The sequence below is a fragment of the Ambystoma mexicanum genome, chromosome 11, assembly GCF_040938575.1.
Source record: "Ambystoma mexicanum isolate Mex_15411 chromosome 11, UKY_AmexF1_1, whole genome shotgun sequence".
Lineage (NCBI taxonomy): Eukaryota > Metazoa > Chordata > Amphibia > Caudata > Ambystomatidae > Ambystoma > Ambystoma mexicanum.
In genome coordinates this window covers 891859887-891885650 of record NC_090934.1, presented here as the reverse complement: position 1 = coordinate 891885650, position 25764 = coordinate 891859887, and the positions used below count along the sequence as shown (strand labels likewise).

At 45.9% G+C, this 25764-nt stretch overlaps 1 protein-coding gene across 1 annotated transcript in view; it reads left to right on the top strand.

Annotated features, from left to right (window-relative positions):
• The window catches only part of LOC138503895 (mucin-5B-like), a 365999-nt gene extending 348252 nt beyond the window's left edge, over positions 1-17747 (top strand). Inside the window, exon 12 of the mRNA XM_069623966.1 lies at positions 15310-17747. Within this exon, the coding sequence (XP_069480067.1) occupies positions 15310-15680 (371 nt within the window). The 3' untranslated portion in view covers positions 15681-17747. The remainder of the gene's footprint in view (positions 1-15309) is intronic.
• The last annotated feature ends 8017 nt before the right edge of the window (positions 17748-25764 follow it).

Here is a 25764-nt window from a genome sequence, read left to right as displayed (position 1 = left end):
TGTTAAGGTATTAAGGTGAAGGCGTGACAAAGTCCCTGGTTGGATAATAGAACATTGGAGTGGGGTGATGATGGCTTCAAGAAGATCTCCAGCTGCTCAGAGATGCAAGCCCTGGAGATTGGATAAGGGGGGACCCAAAACGTCCCCCACTCCGTTACAAGCTGCTTCAGTTTGCCTCTTTGAACCTTATAGATAAGATTATGCACCAACTGTTTAGAATGCCAGAGGTTTCTAGGCCCCATTAACAAGGAGATCTGGAAACCCCATGCACTGGCATTTGCCAGTCCCTATGTACTGTGGAAAGAAGTTAGGTACAGTGAAGCAGAGACTCGCACCAAGGGTTATAGTAGCACTCTCAGCACGCCATGTGTTCCAAAGATAGTTGTGGTGTGCTGTACCAAATTCCTTAGCCTTCCTAATTACAAACAGGTTTTTCATCATCATCATCATCAAATCAAGCTTTATTCGGCAAACAAAAAGTGCCATAAAAGCAATAAAATGGAAACATGTTCATCAAGTACGAAAACTAAAAAATACAAATCAGCCCAATACATCTATAGATCATTTGTTTGTGCTCAGGAAAATACATTCAACATTAGGTAGATAAAAGTACAGTAAAAAACTATATTCCGACTTTCTTTAAAATGAACAATGGTATGAAGTACTCTCAATGCCCTATACCATTGCACAAAAGAAAGAAAATGGACTGAGGTTTTGGGCGTATATCCACAGACCGGTCATGACTCATGTTAGATCATTGGCTGCTCCCCAACAATTAGTAAAAGTAGTAGTGTTTAAAATGTAAAATCTCAACTTTGTGTTTTTTTTAATTAGTGGATGGGCTTATCAACAAAGATTCATAGCCGAGTTCATATAAAAATATAATGGATTTTGCATGCCGTTTCCTGGGCACCGCGTTTCCTAATTCCAAACCCGTTACATGAATAATTGCTTTTTTGTAATTAGCTAGAGACTGAATATGCCAAATCTTCAGCCACTAGCAAACTGGCCTGAGCCTCTCGCACAATCAGGCAAAGACCCTGCTGCATATGGAGCGATGTGTTCGGGCAATTGGAAGGCCTAGCAGTTTCTTCAGGAATTGATTTTTGATAGTGCCAAGCTTCACAAGATCTGCGCTTCCTCAGATTTCCGCACCATAAAGGGAAGCAGCAACTGCTTGCATGTTATACAAGGTTAGTGCGGATGATACCGCCCCTCTCCCATGGTAAATAAAAAGCTTCAAAATGTACCCACTATATTTACTGAGTCTAAGGCAAACCTTGTCAATTTGGGCTCAAAGAATCTCACACCAATGTAATCATCAAATTGTACCTGTTCCAAGACGTAATTGTTTATACTAATGGTGATATTAGAAGGTTTGGAGAATCTAGGTCTAAACAGTACTGCCTTGGTCTTTCTGATGTTGACTTCAAAATGTAGCTCTTTGCATGTATTTCCAAAAGTTTTCAGGGTCGCCTTTGGTCCCATTTGGGGAGGTCGACAATAACACTGTGTCGTCCACAAAGAATGGACCCAAGACCGATTCCTCGCCCAATCTTTGTTGTTCCAGGCACTTCGCACAAATTGCTCCAATGGCCTCATCAATAAATATGCAGAAAAGAAAGGGGGCATGGACACAGCCTTGCCCACCCTTCATTTACTATGTAAGGTTCGCTGGTAGCACCGCCATGTCCCAACGCACTGATGCAGTGTTACATGAGTACAGGTGCTGTATTGTTGCAAGTAAATAGTTGGGAGCCCCCCTCTGAACCACACCTGCCATACATTATTTCGGGGCCCCTGTCGAAAGCTATTTCGAGGTGTATAAAAACAGCTTTTAATCTTAATCGCCTCAATCTAACATACTTGTGTACTATACGATGCAATTTAAAGCATTGGTCAATCATGCTCCTTCCTTTGCGAAACCCAGCCTGCCCGGGTCGATAATTTCATTGGTGTCTGCCCAAGCATGTAGATATCTCAAGATTATCTTTGCAAATATTTTTCCCACACTATCCAGTAGTGATATGGGCCTATAGTTCCCTGGTTCTTCCCTTCAAGGTTTTTTAAAACATTTTTGTAAATGGGAACTATTATGGTGTTCCTCCACGATGGAAGTACTGTTTCTGGTGAATTAGTGCATTGAACAACCACCATAAAATAAGACTCCATACAACTATTTCATCAGTTTACAGATCTGTTGCTATACGGTCTGGGCCTGGTACCTTCCCCCATGTTAGTACCAGATCACTTCCTCTATGTCACTCCAGTTTACCCCAAATCTGGCGACGCCAGGGCTCAGTCTGGCCTCCTGCTCAACTAAAACTTGGTAAGACCCAACAGGTGCAAAATCACCTTGGTCATCTCCATAAAACTGCATAAAGAGTGTCCTCCAGGCCTTTGGATTTATACTACAGGTCAGGCAATTCCCTCCTTTCACAACAGTATTACTGATCAGTTTCCAAAAACACTACATATCACCACAATTCATGTCCTACTGTAAAGCAGGCCTTCTTGACCTAACAAAGGCCTCCTTCTTTGTTTTAATTAGCAGTTTATAGGCTCCCCTTTTTGCTCACATGAGCGTTATGTCTACCTTTGGAGCAACTCTCAAACCACCTATGAGGTCCAACTTGGCTGACCTGCATTCTAGGTCAAACCATTCTTACCTTTCTATAGAATCTTTCTTCATACTTGCAAAGTGCCTTGTTACAAGCAGCTGGAGCAGATGCAGGACCTTGTTAAATTCACCAAGAATTACTTTATCCCCTAATGAGACTAGGGAAAAGACATCCAGAATTTGTAGAGTGGTCCCAAAGAGTATTGGTTTAAATAGGGGGATGATGAGCTTAGCCCATTTTATGTTGCATCCTACAGGGCTGGCAACATCAATTTCTACTGCTCCAACACTGCCTATTTCCGTACTTTTTGGTTTGATGGGATTTTTAAAAGATACCTTAATTGGTCTATGGTCACTTTTATGGCTTACAAGGACTTCATAGTCAATAACCAGCTCCCAATCTTTAGCTCATAACAGGACACAATCTATTCTAGATTAACTATTAATTCCAATATAGGTGTCCTTGGCTGTTAGTCACCCGATAGGTGTCCCAAGCCTTGTAGTAGTTGTCCCAAAAACTCACAAGATCTCCCAGGAGTTGATATTGCAGATTTAAGTCCACTGCAAGCAAAATGTGAAGTATCTCATTGGTATCATATCTAATACCAGTTCACGAATAATCTTGATCATGTTAGGTGTTCACTTGTTACCAGGACAAATGTAAATGTTAAAGAGCAGCAAAGCATGCGCTTTACTAAGACGAATGTGTAGGTATTGCGAATCTGGAGAACCTGTTTCACATATTGTCACCTCTCAATTAAGTGCAACATTCAGCCACAATGATAGCCCTCCTAATGGTCTGCCCTTGGTTCCCTTGGAGGACATTAAAGAAAAAAGCTGAAACCCCTGGAATGCCAACTCCTCCATTCCCCAAGTTTCTTGGAAAATGATACATTAAATACACTGATGAAGTCACATCATATTGAATCCACCAGCTGTTTTTTCATCAAGTAGTAATAAGTAGTTCAGTCGCGCAGCAACACATCTCAAAAAGTCTGCTTGTGAAGTTATTTCCTGTGTCAGGGTAACATCTACTAGTGGAAGGGGAGGACAAAAAGCATGGTGAAAAGTCTGGTGTACGAATTGGGTCATGTGTGGTGCTGGAGAGTAGTGCATGGTGGTGCAGTAGGGAGGTGAATTGAGGAGGGAAAGGAGCAGAGTATGTGGCACAGATATGATATGGCATTTATAACGCGCCTACACACAAGTGTTTCAAGACGCGACGAGGCAAGGGAGGGGGAACAGAGGGTAGACAGAACAACGATCCTACTAGGACAGGTGTCATTCTGATTGTGCAAGTGCAGGGGAGGGGGAAGGTAAAAGTGCAAGGGGGGAGGGAGAGGGGAAAGTGCAGTACATGGGATAAATGAATAAATAAGATAAATAAAAATGGCCACTGTGCTATATAAGTGCCAGTAGGGGGGACTGTAGGGATACAGGAAACAGTTCCCTGGTGCAGGGGGTGCCGGGGAGGCAGTGCAGAAGGGCAAATGGCAAGGCCTGAGAATCAGAAAGGGTGGCCAAGTTACCAGTGCAGTATCTGCCAGGAATTCAGCAGGGGGGAAGGAGGGACAAAGCAGAGGCAAAGAGGAAGGTTTTGAGGTGCTTCCGGAACTGGAGATGGTTCTCCTCAAGTAAAAGAGTGCAGAGAGTAGCAGATGAGAATAGAAGAGGGAGAAAACAATGGATGAGGAAGTGAAAAGAGGAGCACAATGAAAGGAGGTGGATAGGAAAGCTAGAAAAAACATTCAATAAAGACACAACATGAAGCAAGAAAAAGGTGTGAGACACTGTAGATCCAGAATGCTTACTTGGTTTAGGGGAGAAGGAAGGACTAAGGATCATGGCCCTACACAGTCCAGATGTGATATCAGAGATGGAAGATCCAAAACCTGATCCCTGTGTATTGTGGCCAGAATAACTGTTGTGTTAACTTTTACATCCCTTTAGACTTGAACATCCACCTGGATGCTACCAGCACTTCCTTGGGACTCTTTCACAACCTCTATCTCTATTCTTCCCTCTGGCCCAACCCACTCTGCAGGGTATACCCTGGATGTTCTGATCTTCTCAGACCTCCCCTTCTGTAACCCTCTCAGCACTCCTCTCTGTTGGATTGTTCACTTTCTCCTTTCTTCCCACGTCTCTCTCTCTCTTCCCTGTGTTACACTCACCTGGTATCCACAGGGACGCCACCCAGCCGGGTTACTCGCTGGTATGCTTCTCAGCTTTGCCCAGATGTGGTCTGCGGGGAAGGTTCTGCCTGAAAATACAGGAGGACTGTGTTCAAGACTGACCAACAGGGGAAGTATCCTCCCTCCAGCCCCGTATGATTTCAGCCCCTCTGGCGCCCTCTCCTTACCTTTTGGTAGAGTTAGGCGTGCTCTCTGTCTTGCCTTCTTTGCAGTGGCGTGTTGTCTTTCATGGGCGTGTGCGGTCCAGTTACCTCACTGACGCCGGCCCGTTTGATATTGTTCAGGTAGGTCTTATTGTTGTTCTTTAGTTTTGTTGCAATCCTGAATGCCTTTCTTTGTTTAAAATGTCTCTTTTTTCTCCCTTAGGTATGCAGAGCTTCAGCGCAGCGAACTGGCTTGGTTGAGCCCCACTGGTAAATGATGGCACATTAAGAGCGCTATGATGCGGTAAGTAAGCGCTATGCACAGCGCTGCAAAGTCTTGCCTTTGCTAACCTGTGTTTTCCTTTCTTGTAGGTTGCGGTGTTCTTCAGCACGAGTGGAATGTCTGGAGTGGTGCCAGCCGAGAGGCCACCAGCCAGGTAAGCCTTTTGAGCAGTTCGTAATTTGCAAATGTCTCTACTGCTTACTTTAATGTTGCCTCTATCTTCCTCTTTCAGGTCGTTCTGTCCGGGAGGCATGCAGAATCGAGGAAGCTGTTCTCAGCAGCTGCGAGTGGCTAAAGATCAAGACTGCAGGTAACATGCTGCTGCTAATATTGTTCCTTTTGTCTCCTTCCAGGTTCTGTTTCTTCGAGGTTCGAGGGAATAGCTGGATACAGTGAGCGTCACGTTGCAAGCTGCAAAGTAACGCAGAGCGTGTTGTCTTGCTCGGGTGTGGTTTAAATAGCCCGAACAAAATAGTCCAGGTAAAGTAGTCCCTAGGCTACCACACCCAAAACACTAGACCGCATTGCTTGGTTCCTTGGAACCAAGCTATGTGGATGCCTCCATGTTGGCTGACAATACATTAAGTAGTTCCCAAGCACATGTTTTTTCGTGGTGTATGAGCCTGGCGCCATAGGCGCCAGGAGTGGCCCCAAGAGGGTTTTGGAAGAGAATGCCAGTCTCTAGAGGCCCGAGTCCTGACTCCACCTGGCCAATAGGTTTGCCAGAGGGGGTTTTGGGCGAGGGTCGTGACAGCCCGCAGGTGAAGCCAACTCCAGGACTGCCACCTACTTTCTCATTCATTCGACCTATGAAGCATGTGTCAGTTGAAGCTTTTACTTCTACTTTCTCTACTCCTCCTGGACCTTTGGCTGACTCACACCCTGACACAGCCCTCTCCAACCATCATCTATCTCTAACACTCTGGATGTCCTTGCCTGTGTCAAGCCCAACCCAAGTGCAATTCTTGGTATGATTTCGACCAGGCTGCCCATAAACGCAAGTGCAGGGTGGCTGAGATGAAGTGGAGGGCATCAAGCACACCCCCTGAATACTGGCATGCTGCCTGCTCCAAAGGCAGTACACACTCTTAGTCCTATCTAAGAAGAAAGCCTACACCCAAGCCTGCATCTCTGTGGCATCTAACATCTCAGCCAAACCTTATAAAAATCTGCAAGGAGCTGGCCAATCCTGCTGCAGTCTCCACCTCCCAGGACCTCTGCATGGCCTTGGCTTCTCATCTCACTAATAAAGCTCAGGACATCCTGTCCACTCTTTCCTCCTCTACCTCATCTTTCTCCTCCTCTACCACTCCTGGCCGTCTGAGGCCATCTCTCCTACTCCTTTCTCCTCCTTTTCCCGGTTCACACCTGATGATTTTTCTAAACACGTCTGATCTATGAAAGTCTTGTCATAGCAGGTTCTCCCCTGTTCATCCAGAACCATTAAGGCCACCTTGACACCCTTTCTCCAACCCTGGCCAATTTCTGCAATCACTCCCTTCCCACTAGAACTTTCCCCTCCCCTCTTAAACACTCTCTTGAGCACCCCCTTCTAAAGAAGCCCTTGGCCGATCCTTCCTCTCCAGCAAACTATAGCCCGATCTCCATTACTCCTTTCCTGGGCAAACTCTTGGAAAAGCTGGCTATATCCCAGCTTAATATACATACCGAATCTGTTGGTTGCCTCCATGACCAACAATCTGGCTTCAGAACTGCCAGGAGCACAGAAAATGCTCTTCTGAACTAGTGAATGCTCTTCTGAACTAGTGAAGACTTGCTCTCCAATCATGACTCTAATCTCCCTTTTGTCCTCATTCTCCTTGTTCTATCCTCTGTTTTTGACACAGTCAACCATGCCATTCTGCTCAATCGTCTTCCTGACAATCTTGGTATTACTGATCAAGCTGTGGCCTTATTGACCTTCTTTCTCATGACTGACGCTCTCAGGTCCAACTGGGTTCTTTCCGCTCTTCTATCTCCCTACTTGTGGTATTCACTGGGGGTCTAACCTCTCTCCCTAGCTCTTTAACCACTACCAGGCACCTCTTGCCCACTGCACTGTTAAGCAGATGACACTCCGCTCTCTTTCAGGCCCCCCTCAGCCAACTTTCCTTCTTCTAGCATAGCAGACTGCCTGTCAGCAATTCAGGAATGGTGTGCTGCCAATGATCTCTGCTTTAATGCCAGTAAAACAGAGATCCTCCTCATTGGGACACCCGCTCCCTCCTTTCCTCTCTCTCTCTCTCTCTGGCCGCCCACTCTGGCCCTCTTCCTGCTCCTTCCTATGAAGCTAAGAACCTTGGTGTCATCTTCAAATCCATCCTCTCCCTCTCTCATCACATCTCTGATGTCTCTAAGAAGTCAAACTATCAGCTGCACCTCTTCAAAGGTATTCTCCCTTTTCTCCCTTTCCCCCAGAAGTTCACTGTCACCAGAGCTCTGGTCATCTCTAGGCTGGACTATTGCAACAGCCTGTTTCTAAATCTTCCTGCCTCTACTCTTTGAACTTCACAACGTATCCAGAACAGGACTGCGAGATGTGTGCTGGGCCATATTCCCAGGTATTGTATCTCTTCAGCTCTGAAATCTCTTCACTTTCTCCCAGTGGCTGCAAGAATCAAGTTCAAGACCCGCTGCATCGTCCACAAAGCTTGCTGGGGCCTGGGACCGCTCTACCTCCAATGTTCTCTTCCAAAACATCTTCCTTCTCAAGCTCTCAACTCAGCCACCTCCAACTCTGTGTGGGTCAGACGCTACTCGAAGCGGAGAGTTGGGGGAAGATCTATCTCCTCTGCTGGTGCCTCCATCTTAAACAGCCTCCCTGCCTCTATCAAACTTGAGCAGAACCATCTCTGGTTCCAGAAGAAATTCAAGACCTTCCTTTTCGCTTCTGCTTTCTCTCTCCCTTCCCCCTGCTGATGCACCTGACTGCTCTGCGCACTGGTCACCTGGTCACCCTCTGAACTAGGGCCCCGGCTCCTGCATGTACAGTTGCCCTTGCCCTGCCTCTGGGCTGCCTAGCACTTAAGGGTCTGTATCTGCAACCCTACAGTCCCTTCTCTCTGCACTTATGAGCCACCCGCTGGCTGCACTTCTGAGTTAACTGCACTTCCCCCATCCACTCCCCCCTGGCACTTCTCCACTTCCCTCTGGCCCCCACTTGCTTGGTCTTAATGACACAAGTCCTAGTAAATCGTTATGCTATCTTCCCAATGTTTACCCCTCCTTGTCTTGTCTGCCTAGAAACACTTGTGTAGAGGCACTTTATAAATGCCACATCATAGCATATCATATAATATTTGGACTCAGGTATTCTGTTGATCCATCAGCAAGGACAGACTTCTAAGAATGTTTCCCCCCAAACGAAGCAGTACATTATTCATCAATAGAATTTGTCCATAGTGTTTTGTTATTAGCTAGTGCCAGTCGAATACACTGATTAGCTGTTGTAGCCCTCAACACCTGCTACCCACAATTCAATACATGCATTTTAGGATCAAGGTGTAGAAGAGTCATGCATCTCTCTCATAGAAACGTGGGTGTACATAGATTGGAAGAAATACTGAATCATGGTGGCACCCCTCTTGTTAATTGTGTGTATATATATAAACCACCCCCCGGTCCAATTTAGCAGATTGCAGCTGAGACCCAGATTTGCACCCCTACGACCCTTCTTTTTGTTTGCACATCTAACTGGAGACTGGGACTCCAGCGGGACTGCACCCAGGCTACACATGTCTGACCTTGGAGTGCCACACTGTTGGTAACTCTCCCCCTGTCCCCACTGAGGCCTGACATTGAAAATTAGGGGAGAGTTGGGTCCTGGTTGGCTCTACACTACAGATACCAGAATATCCTGCTGCTACAGCCGGGTACTTACCAGAGGGATTCAACCATGTACACCTGAACCCAATCAGCCTCCCTGACGATTGCTAAGGCATGAAAGCACACTTGGAATATAAGATCTTTGGACTGTTCAGAAGATTCCAGCTGGGACCCAGAGTTGCACCCCTACCACCCCTCTTTTTGCATATATTACACAGCCACGATAGTGGCTGTGTAGTTATGGTTAAGTTGCTGTTTTCACTGAAACTTGTTTAAACAAATTTAACAGGGGTAGTAGGTTGAGGTTTCTTAGGAAAGATTTCATAATTGTAGGTAATTTTCCTTCCATGTGGCAACCCCCAAACTTTTTGCTGTTGTTTTACACCCTGATCTAGACTTTGCTGGAGAAGTGCAGCCTTCCGCCGCACTCCTCTGGGCTTTCGCTCCATTCTTACGGGGAAACTGACATGCCCTTAAGAAAGTCAGTACCGGGAGACTTCATTTCCCTTAGTCCTTTCCTCATGTTGCAGCTTTTGAGCAACATGAAACAAGAGTGCACCGTAACTTACATTACCGTGCTCTTGGGTCTCTAGTCATCCCAAGGCCCTAGAAACTCTCGCTGGACTTATCATGAAATGTGCAAGTGTGTCACAGACGGGACTGGTGGCAGCTATCGTTTCTTTGTGTTTTGAACCCCTTTTTGCCATGTTAACCGCGCTTCCGGCGTTTGGCCCAAATGGGTGGCCTGGCCTCCAAAATGGCCATGCCACGAGGTTCTTTGTCCTGTCCGCTGACCGTCTTGCCCCTTCACCTTCCCCCAGGTCGAGCCGATCCGGGGCAGTCCTTATTTGGTCATGCACTTTCCCGCGAAACACAACGCTTTCGCGGGCTTCTGCATGCCTTGTGTGTGCCTCCAGGATGTGGGCTGGGATGTCTGTTCCCAATACACATCCTGGGTGCCAGAGAGTCTAGAGTGTCCTGAATGCCTGGGACCACCGTGGTCCATGATAGGTCCACGTATGGTGTGAGTGTTTTGTGAGCAGATCTCCCATTGGGTCCTCTACGTTTTGGCACAAAGGGAACTCTGGATAAGAGGAGGCTGAAAACCCCACTACCATGTCGATCTCCTGAGTTCTCACAAATTAAGGATAAGGAGCCAAGTATCCTGCAACTAAGAAGCTGAGTCGAGGAATCGCTGGTGACCCGCTGAAGGTTTGGCACCCTGCACTGCTGTCGTCCTGTGAGACCCCTCTGCCTCTGATCGAACAGAAGGCCTGTACTGGCACTTCGACCCTTTAGAATAGTGGGAACAACTATTCTCGGCATCTTCACCAAATCCTGTACGTAAGTCTTCGGAAGCATCCCTGGGCCATCCAGTGGACTGACCAGCCTACACAGAACCTTGCTCTGTCACCGCCATCTGGCTTACTGCTAATCCTGTGTCCTCGGCACTCTCACACGATTCGTACACTTGGCATTCCCAGGTCTGAAGTGAGACGTGTGCTTTGGGACTGGAATACCTGCGGTTGCCGAGTTTCCCTGCTGTGGTAACAAACCTGTGCGTGTTCGCTGCATTTGGGACACCCTTGACCCTGACTCCTGCTGTCGCGGAATCTACACAGCGTCGAGACATCCTGCTGATCGCATCTGAACCTGCCAGTACCGAAACGGAACCATAGAAGCCTGGGTCTGCCTGCATCGGGGACCGGTGAGTAGTCAATACCCTAACCGGTCGCCCTCCCTCAGGAGCCTGTGGTTTTCCATCGCTGTCGTAAACAGCAACCCTTTTCTGCACTTGCGCCCTGCTTCTGCCCACAAGTGGAGGCCGCGCTTGAGTAGCGGGGAACTGTTCTTCATCGTTTTGTTCACCTCTCTGAACTGCCTGATTTCCCTGAAGAGACTCTCCTTTGCCCGTTGGCACCTGCGTGTGCAGGTACTTTTGAGCACAAGGCTCCACTCTTCGTAGGGCTGGGACTTCCTTCTAGTTAGGTGGCCTCTGATGTCGAACTGGGTTTAACGATTACTTGCACTGCCTGTTTTCCTCCCCTTCTAGGTGGTCTGCATAGTTCGTGCTTCTAACTCTTTAGACCCCTTGGTCTTGTATATATATTGTATTGCTTGTGATGTGTTGGTTTATTGGAGTTTTACCGTGATTCTTTACTATGGTCGATGTTAGAAAGGCCTTGTAATAAATGTGTCTATATTTTTATAACACCTGTCTGGAGTAATTTGTAAGCGTCCTTGCTTTGTGTGCTCATTGCGGGCTTTCAGTCACCCTCACCCCTCTTGAGACCTAGTCTTGACCGCCGCTATCGCTACCCTGATTGGTTTGGCTTGTCCAGAGGTTACCCTGTTCTAAGAAACTAGGCTGGCCTTCTGAACCTCTGCCCTCTTGCATTCTTCATTGGAGATACAAAAAGAAAAACTGCACCTTTTTTTCTCCAGCTCTATCAGAAATGTCATCAGGCCTAGTCACTTGTCTGTTTCCATTTCCTTCCCACTCTCCCCCTCCCTTCCTTATCTGTCTTAGCGCTTGCGCTATCTGAAATGTCCCCAGGCCGAGAACGATAGTTAATTTCACATATCCTCACTGTTCATGTCATGTAACTCTTGTTCCTTCCCTTGCAATGAAGGGAAACACATTTGTGTATGGGCACTATATAAATAGACTATCATATCATATCCTATCATAGCATGAGGCATTGTCGCATTCACACCATTGAATAATTGTTTTGCACTACATCAATTGGCAACAAAATATGTTTTATTTCAAATGTGCACTCAGGTTCGTAGGAAAAGCCAATCAGGTTGCTTGGATCCCAGGATTTAGCTAGCAGTGTAAGCCTGCAGTCCGAGCAAGCTTTTCCTTTGAGGCCAAGAAATGGCCACGGTTCTTTCACAGTCATAGAGGGTTCAGAGCACCTAGGCTTGTCTCAGATCGACATACTGTGCCCCGACCAGGGCTATACACACCTTAGTTTGCTGGAAGAACGAGAATGAGCAAGGGGAAGATAAGATGATGGGAAATTGGGTCAAACACTCTGCAAAAGGGAAGCAGGGATGCAGCCAGGAAACAATGTATTGTGATAACATGTCTTCATGTCCGTTTTGTGATTGATGGACCCCATTGCTCTGGAAAATGACAGCAGGAGGCTATGTCCTCAAAACTCGTGATAATTGGGTTGTTTTCCAAGGCAGATATTGAGAATTGCAAGTTAGTAAGAAATTATATGATATGATATGGCATTTATAACGCGCCTATACACAAGTGTTTCATCACATGCATGAGGGGCTCATGATCAGGCAATGTAGTCCTGCAAGTGTGGTGGCTTATTTGCCCAGGCATCTGTTCACATGTTACCCTTGGTTAAACTCGATAATGTTAATTTTGGAACAGCCTAGTCAAGAATAGAATCACTACAAAGGTAAGTGTTGTTGGTAAAAGAAGGTAAGGTAATTGAGTGGTCACAATCATTCCATACAATTGAAAAAAAACCTTAGGATTAGTCGATCAAAGTAACGAATTGCATATGCATCTATAGTACAAAATATACCCTGAGCTCCCTTTGCAAGTTGTGTTCATAAAACTATGTTATATTATATTGACTAATATCGTGCATGTTATATTGACTTATATTGTGCATCGCTACCACCCCAGGGGCGGTCTCCAGGCACTCAAGACTATGCGAAAGGCAGACGTGAATGTGCGTCAAACAGGATAAGTAGGGCGAAGGGTCAGATGGGAGGAACTATGGGAATTGTTTATTGAGGATGTGTTTTGAACTGTGGCTCCTCTGGGAGCAAAGCCTTGGAGGGGCTTTCTGGGAGATTATGTGGACTGCTACATACCTCGTGGGGATGGTTATAGAGAAATGAGATGCACAACTCCTTTTAGGCTGAGGCTGGCCTTTTCTGGGACATAATCTACTTAGTCCAGTTATGCCTGCCCTTCTCAACCTGACCTTCTGTTACCCTGTCCTGTTAATAGAGGGCAGGCTGAGGCTTTTATGTCTGACAGGGGTGCCGCACGGGTTTAGCAGCTCACGTGCCAGTCTACTTCGAGGATCTTGGCCTTTTTTGACCTGAGTGCCGCATAGGTTTATTAGTTACTTATTTGGGTGTTTATGGAATGCTAACAACGCCCTTATAGATGCTTCAAAGCACTGAATATTTGATATTTGACATTAATGTTTAGGTTTAAATAAAGACAGGGAGGGAGAGGAAATACAAAGAAGGATGTTTGTGTGGTGGTACCCATATAAAGGTAGCTGGACTTGAAATGCACATATTCGAGTTAAACATTCTGGCAAACATGTGGGTACACAACATGCAGAATCCAACATACAAAGAATGTTCAATATGGCCACCAGTTTAAATATGGCATGGCATAGCCTAACATGTCACAACACAGTGTAACATAGCCAACCTCTGAGAACCTATACTTTCACATCTGGTCAGAGCATAGAGAAGGTAGCATAGGGTAGCATATTATACCAAACATATGCAAGTATAACAGCACTGCAAAATGGTATGTCCCACAAACATAATCTGAAGGGAGGGACAAGGCCCAGAAATCAAAGGCCACGAGACTCCACCCTTCACACCATCCACTGTTAGGTGCTGTCTTTTGAATACAGGAAGAAATATGTGTGCTCTTTTTCAGCAACTGATGCAAGGCTAAACATTTGAAAGTATTGTAGGATTCCTTAATATGCAATAATGTGTATGTATTGCCTTTTATATAGTGCTAACATGCAGAGCACTCACGTTTCCCATGACCATGCGCGAGAATGTCATCCAGTCCTGTGTTGTCCCTTTGAAGTCTCAGAATTCTGAGCAACAGGACTTGGTGGACTTCTCACACATGGCCACGGGAAAATTGAGAGCGCTGAACATGCTAATTTACATTTTATTCTTATTGATATGAGATTATGTAATGTATTTCAAAGCCTTGGGCACAGAAATACATTAATGAAATAAGAAATACACAGTGCAGAAAGCTGTCTCAAAGAACAGAGACATAAGTGCATGAATTGGGACTGGGTCCTGAGAGCTATCCAAAGAAGGACTTTTACCCTTAAACACACTCTCAGCGGACCTGCTACTTGAGTGGCCCTGAGGACATGTTTAATGAATATAGGTCCTGATTTACAAAAAACCCTTTTCAATGGGAAAAGCCAGCTGAAAAACGCTTTGTAAATCATGCCCATAATTAATACAATGGAGAATAATATGATTTGCTATGTTAAACATCTTTTAAACAGCACCAAATGTTATATTATCTTAATGGGCTTTTCTTCTGCACCGAATCAACAATGCTGTAGTTTCAGTTCTGCTACAGTTGTCCGTGGAGTGGAATAATATTCCCCCCCCCCCCCCGGGGGATACAGGTTTCTCTGCTGGAGGAAAGAAAATTAACAAGAGGAAGATAACGGTGGGAAAGGGGGGCATAGCTGCTAAAATGTGAAGAAGGGAGACAGTTGGATAAGACAATGTTTTGATATCTTGCTCCCCAATTGTAAAATTGCCCGTACTCCAGGGATGTCAGAGTAGGTGTTGCATGTTCTTGTTTCATAAGTCGGAGGAACATGTTTAAGGTTTTTGGATTTGTGCTTTGGGTAGTGATCTGATCAAGTGCACTTGTTGGTGGGACTGAAGTGGGATTGCCTTCCTTTTTATTGAATGTGTCTCTGCATTACCTGTCATAGGATATGTGCCTGATTTGCATTCAGACACACTTAGCTCTGCTGCATCAAAAATTCGAAGTAGTACAAGAATCATATGATCATGGAATGTCTTTGGTCCCACTTCATAGAAGTGAATGGAAGTGGGAGTCATCAGCATACGTCTGGAGATTGTACAGCGAGTATGTATTTAACACTAACAGTGAGACTGAGGGAATTTGAGGTATACTGTACATTATTTATTTTTTATTTTACATTCTACGGTACATAATATGCTAACTGTAGAGAGTGTGGAGTGTCAAGCTCAGGGTCTGTCCTGACATGCACAACCAATTGAAAATACACTTAAGTTGGGCTTTATGGTTTACTCTTGTGGTCTATTGAATATCTGGTTGTAGAAAGGACAGATGGGATTTTAAAAATCAAAATCAATATTCTAAAGGCCCTTGGATAAAAGTAAAGATCAAATGATACAATAATCTAATATAACTGTTATTAGGCAATATTTGCTGGTGTTCTTTGTAAAGTATAACAAAAGTGACCTTTTTATACTAAACAGTGTCAACTCCAGCACCGCCCTGTGTCTACGTGCATGAAGTCTGCGCCTGGTCGAACTGGTTTGACACAACAAATCCATCCAATAGCCTGGGAGATTTTGAGACGGTGGAAAATCTAAAAACAAAAGGAATCACAGTGTGCAAAGCACCCAGTGATGTTCAATGCAGAGCGACTCTATTCCCGGATACACCAATAAAGAACCTTAACCAAAAAGTCCAATGTACCACATCTGGACTTGTGTGCTACAATGATGATCAGAACCTGCCTGGCTGCCTCAACTATGAGGTTAGATTCTTATGCTGCTCCTATGAACCATGTGATGGTGAGTTAAGATATTTTCCTGAGTATGTGCCATTGACAGCAGTTTTATAATTCATTCATATTTAGCGAGATGCTATTTAACATAAAGTGATAGTGTGTGGGTACAAATATGTTTTTTTTCCCCAGAAAAATGGTATACTCTTCAAAGTCTTGAATTCTGGGATGCAAAGCCCCATGTTCTTAATATTAATATGTAAGTTCAGTGAAAGAACTTTGCTAAATGGACGTTACAGTTAAATTGCTCAAATAACATTTGAAATTCAGAGGAAATACTGTGTTAATTGGACGTTATGTTTGTAGAGCAAAATCGAAAAACCAAAGAAATTCACCACTCACAATAAGCCATGAAACTTTTACTCACTCCCCTGCCATGCACTGCTCATCACAAATTGAGTCATTAATGACATCATTTATGACATCACACAGCCTTGGAAGTTCTTTTTGTTTAGTGACAGTAAGCAGTTTAAGTGGAGGTGCTATATATGTAAGCCTTCACCTTGCAGAATGTTCTTAAATTAGTTTTTTGAGGGTTTAGCTTGAGCTCATGGTGCACATACTGTGAAAACATAAAATTGATATGAGGCTGGGAAGCCCAAAGAAACACACAAACACAGGTTACAAAGGACATACAAGTGCTTTATTTAAAAGCTACAACAGTTACCAAAGTCAATTGACAAACGGATAGCTATTCGGCTCTCAGAGTAATGTAACAAACTTTAACGAGGGTTCGATGCATTAGTAGAGAGACCGTACATTGGAATACTTGGGTCTTTTATATGGTTTGTCCAGCCCTTGGCCAACCCTCTCACGGGTTAACCATTCTTGGGACCAGGCCTACGGTTCCTTGCCAGGTCAATCCTATAATGTATGCATTTTGATCAGTTTCGCTGATATAGTTGTTCATTTACACATAGGTCAGCAATAGGACAAGGTCTCAGTTTGCGACCCCGACAAGTGGCCTGCAGGCATATTAATTATTCGTGTGTGCGGAGGTCACAAAGGCCAGAATCTTCTCAGAACGTCATTCAGCCTCCATTTTGATGTTCAGGGTGACTTCCACATTACAAGAGAACCTAATATGGCGGCTAAATCCAAGATGGCGACTTAGATTACTTTCTTTAAGGTCAAGACCTTGCCGCGGAGTCTATATATATTTGATATTTTAGACAACTTGGCGTAAGCCAACACACATCCAATTACTGCGATAGGAGGCATAATATCATTTCGATTCCGACAATCCATGGAACAATAAGCAGGCCGCAGACTGATAATTCTATGTATACACTTTATATGTATGATGACTGATTCTAATCTTACTATCATTCTTTGGTTATAGTAATTGTTTCACCTTTATGTTACCTCTCTGTGCATCAAATTTGAATGCCTTGATGCTTTAAGTATACTCTCTATACCCACACGTATGTCTAGTCATTCTTGTATACTTAGACCATGGCTCCAAGTTTGACATTGCTCAAGGTTGTGATAGGTTTGGATTTATAATTCTACTGACTGAATCTACAAGATTAAGAATAATACATATTTTGTCCGTGCTGCAGCCATTGCTATGTTAATGTATTTTGAGATTGTTAATTTATCAACAAAACATCAGTAGACAGTTTCTGATGGAATAAGTACATTATATGTTCATTAGAGGCCTACCTACCACCCTCATATGTTGGTAGCAATACCCTAAACTCAACCCATGTTAAGGAATTTCCTTCAGGATTGTTACAGATTATTTCTGTTATATGTGATGTCTTCAGTAATGCCATCAATGATGCCATTTGTGATGTCATCTTTGATGTCTTGGTTGTTAGTCGGTACAGTGCATGGTGGGGGCAAACGTTATGGTTGCGTAGATTATCATAACTGGAGAAAAAAAATCTCGATTTTTGCACTGCAACCTAACACCCTTTATTAAGTTTTTCTTCGGAATTTCTCTGAACATCAAAGGTTTTTATTAGAGAAATCTAATCATTACGTCCCTATCACAATGTTTTTCACTTAATCTTAAAGGTTTTTTTTGCATCTACTTAACCACATTTGTTATAACTGAAGACGTTTCATGATGTTACTTCACTGTATGTAAGTTAGTAATATGTCTCATAACATCTATTAAAGGACTATAATGTCCATTAAGAAACCCATTTTTTTCAGTGCATGTTGATGTGTGTCACTTTGAGCAGCATATGCTAGGATACAAGACATGGTTGAATTGCTTAGGGCATGAGCCTCGACCAAGTTGCCAAAAGCGTTATTTCAAGAGCTTCACTCAAACTAGCACAATAAATTAGCAGAGGTTTAGTGGTCTTAAAACCAGCTCGCTACATACTCAAAGGTTATGCTCTGGCAGTTAAATATTTAGCCATGCTCCTACCTTCTAATGTGTATTGACCAGGTTACACTTTCTTTTAGGATTATTCCAAAAGACAACATTATCGGGAAAGGTGGTAATGTAAGCTGGTCTAATATGGAGTGTAACACTGATGATATCTACAAACCACTGAATGATTTAGTCGCAAAGTCCACCAAATTTTGTTCCCAGTCACATGTCCTAATAATCTGTCTTATGATGTCTTTACACTGATCATATTTACAATTAATAAAGTTCCCCATTTTGTAGGGGCACAACAAAATTGTACATAAAACATGTGATCCCATACAGAACCGGAGGGATACCGCACACGTGAGGAAAATCCCTGAATGGTAGCCTGCACTAAAGATCTTTGGCGCTTGTGGGGACATTTCCTATAGAAATTAAGCTGTCTAGCAATCAGAATAGAACTAAGTTTACAGATAATAAAATCAAGATAGACATACTCAATAGAGGAGGAGGGAGCTAAATTGAGTAATGTTTTTAATGATTTACTTTCTAGATGATCTAATGCCATTCCCAACTTAATTGACCAGATTTCTGCCCCATAGGTACTCACCGGGAGAATTTTTGTTTGATATACTCTAATGATTGTGTTAACCAAGTATTCCCTCTGTCAATAGGAATTATTGCTAAGCATGCCAATTAGTTTGTGAGTTTTCAAATATATGTTTTGCAGCTGTACTAAAATACAATTTGCAACGTTAACAACTCCAAGCACCCATTTGAATGCTTTATCAGAGCGGTGTGTTGGGTAGATTTTTCTATATTGATTTTTAGCTCATTGTGATTGGCATACTTAAATAAGGAATTCAGTTTAGATTGTAGTCTAATCGTGGTAAGAGCCATAATAACCAATTGATCCGCATACCCTAGCCACTGCAGTGGCTCCCCCAACTTTTAGTGGCCAAGCTCTATCTGTGGTCAGAGCTGCAGTCAAATCCGTCAGATAAAGATTAAAAAGAGTAGGCGCCAAAATACAGCGCTGCTTCAAACCAGTACTTGTGTGCACCCAATCAGTAACCGCTCCATATTGATTCAGTCAGGCCTTCACATTGGTACTAGAGTGTAGAACAATAAACGTGGTTGATAACCCTTTGGGAATATTCCATTGCTGCAGGGGAGTTGCTAGGTCTGGAAAAGATCCAGGGCTATGCTGATGTCAGAGCTGTTGGGACTGGGGGCTAGCTTGTCTTTTGGCTGTAGCTCCTGAGATTCTATCCGGGGCTACAACCAAAAGATCAGGGCTATATCCCCCTTAGCCCCCCCTTAGCGATGCCCCTGCATTGCTGTATTTATATCCACAGACTGTCTATAGACTGTTCACAGACTGCGCGTTTGCACTATATAAAAATTCTATAGAGTACTGGTTGTTTTCCAATTTTCCATGCCAACTCATCAACCTAGACTGATGTTGAGATGTTAACTAGGGGACCATGGTTCTTCTGAAAACCAATTAGATTTTTGGAAATTATACCAAAATCACTAATCCACATATTTTGTTCATTGAGTAAGACACAAGCAAATATTTTAGCTGGCGCATCAAGCATGGCCTGAATTTGATCATTTGCAGGGTTGTTGCGCATAACCTTTTTAAATACTGGAACGATAATGCTATTGGTCCAAGTGTGAAGAAACCTACCCGTGAGGAATATCATATGAAAGAGCATATGCAAAGCCTCAGCCCAGACAGTGGGATTCATCTTAAGTAAATGATTACAAGTACCATCAGGGCCTGGAGCTCTAGACAGTTTACTTGTTTTGATTCATTCTTCAAGATGTATAATAGCAATGGAAAAAGCCAATGCGTGAGTGCCCAAGTTGAAGTTATTGCATTGATTATTGTCCAATCCAAGAGTAGTATTGATATGTGTTGCCCACGCTACTTGCGAAACTCCAATATTAAGGGGAACGGTTAGTTTGATTGCTATTTGGAATTGGTCCAAAAATAATTCAGATCTCTTTTGTTGGCACAATTACCCAACGAAAGCCAGCAATCCTGATCTAACTGGTGGAAATAGTTTCAGAGCCATTTTTGGTAGTTAGTTCACAAGATACAAGTATTAAGGGCTACAATTTCAAGAGATAGGTACATTTTTAAAAGAGAGCTGATGTTAGCCCCAATGTTTTTTTTTTTTTGTTTTTTTTTTTTTGAAAGTGGATGTTGTTGTCAACAAATCTAGAGGCATGTCCAAGATTAGATTTAGGTGAAACCCAACCAATGTGTGGTGCCCTAGTTCAATATACTCTAATAATTGTGTTAACCAAGTATTCCCTCTGTCAATAGGAATTATTGCTAAGCGCGCCAATTAGCTTGTGAGTTTTCAAATATATGTTTTGCAGCTGGGAGCGCCATTTAAGTTTGTGATTAATAATTGTCCCAATGTATTTGTACTAAAATACAATTTGCAAAGTAAACAACACCGAGCACCCATTTGAAGGCTTTGTCAGAGCAGTGTGTTGGGTGGATTTTTCTATAATGATTTTTAGCCCATTCTGATTGGCATACTTAAATAAGGAATTAGCAGGGTAATTCATAGAATTACGCAGAAAAGTGTCGCAAGCGGCTGGCGCAGAGTGTCCGCGTGCGATTGACTGCGCCAGGCACGTGCGATAAAACCGATTTCCGCGCACAGCGTATTCATGGATTTCATGCTCCCAAACCAGCCGTGGCGCAGAGTATCGCAGCGACCCTGCAGCAGCGCCAGTAACGCCCCCAAGAACGCCCTCGCGCAAGGAAAAGCCAGCAAAATCGCTAAATCATCGCAAAGGGCTGCGCTAACTCTGGACCAGTTTACAGGGCAGCCAAACAAGGAACGCAAAGCGGGTAACGTGCATATCAGGGGTACACGTGAAGTCATACACGCGATTAGCCAGGGTACGTGTATTACAGGGGTACGCGGGAAGTTTAACACGCGATTGGCCAGGGTACGTGTATTACAGGGGTACGCGGGAAGTTTAACACGCGATTAGCCAGGGTAAGTGTATTACAGGGGTACACGTGAAGTCATACACGCGATTAGCCAGGGTACGTGTATTACATGGGTACGCGGGAAGTTTAACACGCGATTGGCCAGGGTACGTGTATTACAGGGGTACGCGGGAAGTTTAACACGCGATTAGCCAGGGTAAGTGTATTACAGGGGTACGCGGGAAGTTCAACACGCAATTAGCCAGGGTACGTGTATTACAGGGGTACGCGGGAAGTTTAACACGCGATTGGCCAGGGTACGTGTATTACAGGGGTACGCGGGAAGTTTAACACGCGATTGGCCAGGGTACGTGTATTACAGGGGTACGCGGGAAGTTATACACGCGATTAGCCAGGGTACGTGTATTACAGGGGTACGCGGGAAGTTTAACACGCGATTAGCCAGGGTAAGTGTATTACAGGGGTACACGTGAAGTCATACACGCGATTAGCCAGGGTACGTGTATTACATGGGTACGCGGGAAGTTTAACACGCGATTGGCCAGGGTACGTGTATTACAGGGGTACGCGGGAAGTTTAACACGCGATTAGCCAGGGTAAGTGTATTACAGGGGTACGCGGGAAGTTCAACACGCAATTAGCCAGGGTACGTGTATTACAGGGGTACGCGGGAAGTTTAACACGCGATTGGCCAGGGTACGTGTATTACAGGGGTACGCGGGAAGTTTAACACGCGATTGGCCAGGGTACGTGTATTACAGGGGTACGCGGGAAGTTATACACGCGATTAGCCAGGGTACGTGTATTACAGGGGTACGCGGGAAGTTTAACACGCGATTAGCCAGGGTAAGTGTATTACAGGGGTACACGTGAAGTCATACACGCGATTAGCCAGGGTACGTGTATTACATGGGTACGCGGGAAGTTTAACACGCAATTGGCCAGGGTACGTGTATCACAGGGGTACGCGGGAAGTTTAACACGCGATTAGCCAGGGTAAGTGTATTACAGGGGTACGCGGGAAGTTCAACACGCAATTAGCCAGGGTACGTGTATTACAGGGGTACGCGGGAAGTTTAACACGCGATTGGCCAGGGTACGTGTATTACAGGGGTACGCGGGAAGTTTAACACGCGATTGGCCAGGGTACGTGTATTACAGGGGTACGCGGGAAGTCATACACGCGATTAGCCAGGGTACGTGTATTACAGGGGTACGCGGGAAGTTTAACACGCGATTGGCCAGGGTACGTGTATTACAGGGGTACGCGGGAAGTTATACACGCGATTAGCCAGGGTACGTGTATTACAGGGGTACGCGGGAAGTTTAACACGCGATTAGGCTGGGTGGGTCCTCACAGGTGTTCCCTGTACACCCTCCACGGCCCCTGCAGGCAGCCTACAAAACAGGGGACTACCCTGCACACCTGCTCATGTCCCCCTGCACCCCCACCCCCCCAGCAGTGCAGGGGCAGCCTCCACCAGGCCCCCACTCATGTCTCCCACCACCCCCACCCTCCCGCCACCAGGGGCAGCCTCCACCAGGCCCCCACCCATGTCTCCCACCACCCCCCGCCACCAGGGGCACTCTCCACCAAGCCCCCACCCATGTCTCCCACCACCCCCACCAGTGCAGGGGCACCCTCCACCAGGCCCCCACCCATGTCTCCCAACACCCCCACCCACCAGCACTGTGGTGCACGTGGCCAGCAGGCAGTCAGGCAGCAGCAGATGGCAGGTGGGAGCGTGCTCAGGGCTCTGGGGGGCAGTAATTTCGCCTCCTGGCCAGGAGCGTGGTCTCTCGTGTGTGAACGCGTGGACAGCCTGATAGGTAGTGAAATCCCACACGTCAGCAAAGGCCCTTAGCGCGTAAACCCGTCAACAGCATATGCGCGCCTATAGTCACCTGCACGTGCAGGAAATTGTTGCGTGACACGTTCCAGTGTCAAAGCGTGTGATTGGTGAAAATGGATGTACACGTAGAAGTGACAAAGCGTGTGATTGGTGAAAATGGATCTACACGCAGGAGTGACAAAGCGTGTGATTGGTGAACGTACACGCCACGTAAGTGACGCTGTACGTGTGGGCCTGTATATAAGGTACATGTAGAACACCATTTCCTTGTACGTGCTTTTCGTGGAGAGCGAGTGGGTGAAATCTGTACTTCTTGTCGTTTCACACGCGATTTACTTCACGGCGTTTCCAGTTCGTATTCCCTGTTACCTCTGACAGCTTTTTCTCTTTTTTCTCTTTTACTGGTTTACCTGGGCCTGTTCCCTCAAACAGTGTCCCCTTCTACTGTTGTCCTGTCTTCTCAGACAGCGTACACATCTTCTTTTGGCGGGGGTTTAGCCAGCCAAACGCGCTCATTCTTCACGCTCTTTTACCTGGCAGACGGTGAGTCACGCACGTATCCAACTTCTGTGCTTGCCCCGTGTGTTGCCTACCCCTTCAGAGGTCATTCTAGGCTGCGTGTGACACGCATACGTTCATTCTTGTGTTACTGGGTGCCACAGCGTAGTGCAGGTTTTTCTTTCTGCACACGTGGTCTAGGAGGGGTTGCGTGCACGTCATCTCCCTTTTTTGGGCCTCCTGTGCGTTGCGTGACCCGTCATCTTTCCCCAGGGGTTACAATCAGCCGTGCTAGAGCACTAGGGTACAATTACCATCTGGTACCCAACCCCTTTGACCCCCAATTGCCCAGGACAATTGTCTACAGCCACTCCCATACGCACATTAATATCAGTGCCATGGCTGGGAGGCGAGGATTCCGTAAGGGTGGCAAAGGTGGAAGAGCCACAAGTGGTGGCCGTGGTGGATCCGGTAGGGGACGTGGTCGTAACTTGCAGGGTGAGCCTGTCCCCCCATGTGTGGAGGACCAGTCAAGGGCACCCATCATCCCCCCCCCCCCCCCCCCTCCCCCCCTCCCGTTGAGGCTGAAGTGGCTGACACCATCCATGCTCAGCCCTTGTTGGACCAGCCCATTGTGGCACCAGACCTGGCTGACTCCATGGCTGACTTCCAGGTCAGCAGGGCTACGACACGTGCACTGGTGCACGTTGATGCCATCATGCCACGTGGATCTGGGGCAGCAAGGTCATCTGCTGCACCAAGGAGGCAGGGCGGAGTGGCTGCAGGGGCAGCTGCGGCTCCATCCACCCCAGCCCTCACACACCCAGCCAGGACAGTGTCGGTCCTAGTCCATGCTGCTGACATTCCCCCTGACACCATCACACTCGAGCCAATGCCTGCACCAACTCCCATGCTGAGTGTGCAATCCCACACTCCTGATACAGAGTCCACCAGGGCTCCTGCCCCTAGTGTCCAGAGCGGCGCAGGACACTCAGGATCACCACCACCTTCCAAGCGGAAGAGGAAGAGTGCTCGTCCGGCACAGGCTGATGCCCCAGACACGGCTACACAGTCCGGCCCGTCCAGGAAGCCCAGCTTCACGGATGACGAACTGAATGCACTTGTCGAGTATGTGTCCGGACATGACAACGAGATGGTCATTGTTGCAGGATCCAAGACCACACCTGCACAACGCCAGGCACACTGGCAGACCGTTGCGGACATCGTAAGTGCCCTTGGAATCGTGAGGCGCACAGCCAATGATTGCTATAAGCGCTGGAATGACCTAAAGCGCAGGGCAAAGAGTAAGCTGGCCTCAAGTCATGCCGCAACTCTAGTGACTGGAGGTGGGTCTCCAGTAGTAGACATGGAACTCACTCCACATGAGTCAGTCGCTGGGACCTACGTCACGGAGGAACAGATCCAAGGCGTGGGAGATCTGGCTGATTACGAGGCATTGTCCGGTGAGTGCACATGCATGTGTGTGTCATACATGTGCATGGTGTGTGTGTGAGGGCTTCTGTTTGGGTGGCAGGAGAGAGTGTGTGCGCCTCAGTCGTATGGGTCAGCCATGTGCTTCATGCAATACTTCCTGCGCAGCTGCATTTGGCCATAGCAGTATCCCTTCTGCCAACAGTAGACATCTAGCACAACTGCACGCCAGTTGCCCTTGAAGTGTCACCTTGACACAACAGATTTGCTTATTTTTCACTGTTCATTCAGTCAGTTTGTTTGCATTCCACCACTTTCACTAGGCATGTCGCTGTCCACTAGTCACATGTCTGACATGGGTATGGTAAAGGGGAGTGACTTTGTTACCTGGATATCATTTGTACACACATGTCCCTGTGCAATTTGACCATTACAGACTGGCAGCTCCAGGTGAAAAATCTGACCTGTTAGAATCAGAAAAGCTATTACATGCGGGAACTGGACTGAATGAATAGGTGCTGCCCTCCTCTCCATCTTCACTCAATAGCAATGGTACATGCCATCTGTGTGATGGCATGTGTGTTTCACCTGCCAATCACAGGCCAATGTGTGATGCCACTGCCAGGCAGCATGCAGAAAATTTGTTCATCTTCCATCTTGGTGTCATCAGTGTGTGCCGTTTGCCTGCACTTCATACGCAGTGTGGGTGCATGCATGGGAGGGTTTTAGTCATGTGGGACATGTCAATCAAGTACTGGTTCTCTTGCTTCTCAGCCCTCAATGTGTGCCATGGTGCTAATGCCTGTTTCCATTACTTTGTTTTCATGTCTTTGCAGGGGAAGACGCACCTGATACTGCTGGGGTTGTGGAGATGGTGCAGACCCAGGAGGTGTCCCAGGGCCGACCAACCACCAGTGAGGGACGTGGTGTGGTGGTGGGGGAGAACCCACAAGTGCTGCAGGTCGTGCTCTCAAGGGGTGTCTCTGGCTGCACCTCCCCCGAGCTGTACTCAGGTGTTGATTCGGATGAGACCTACGTGCCGTCGCT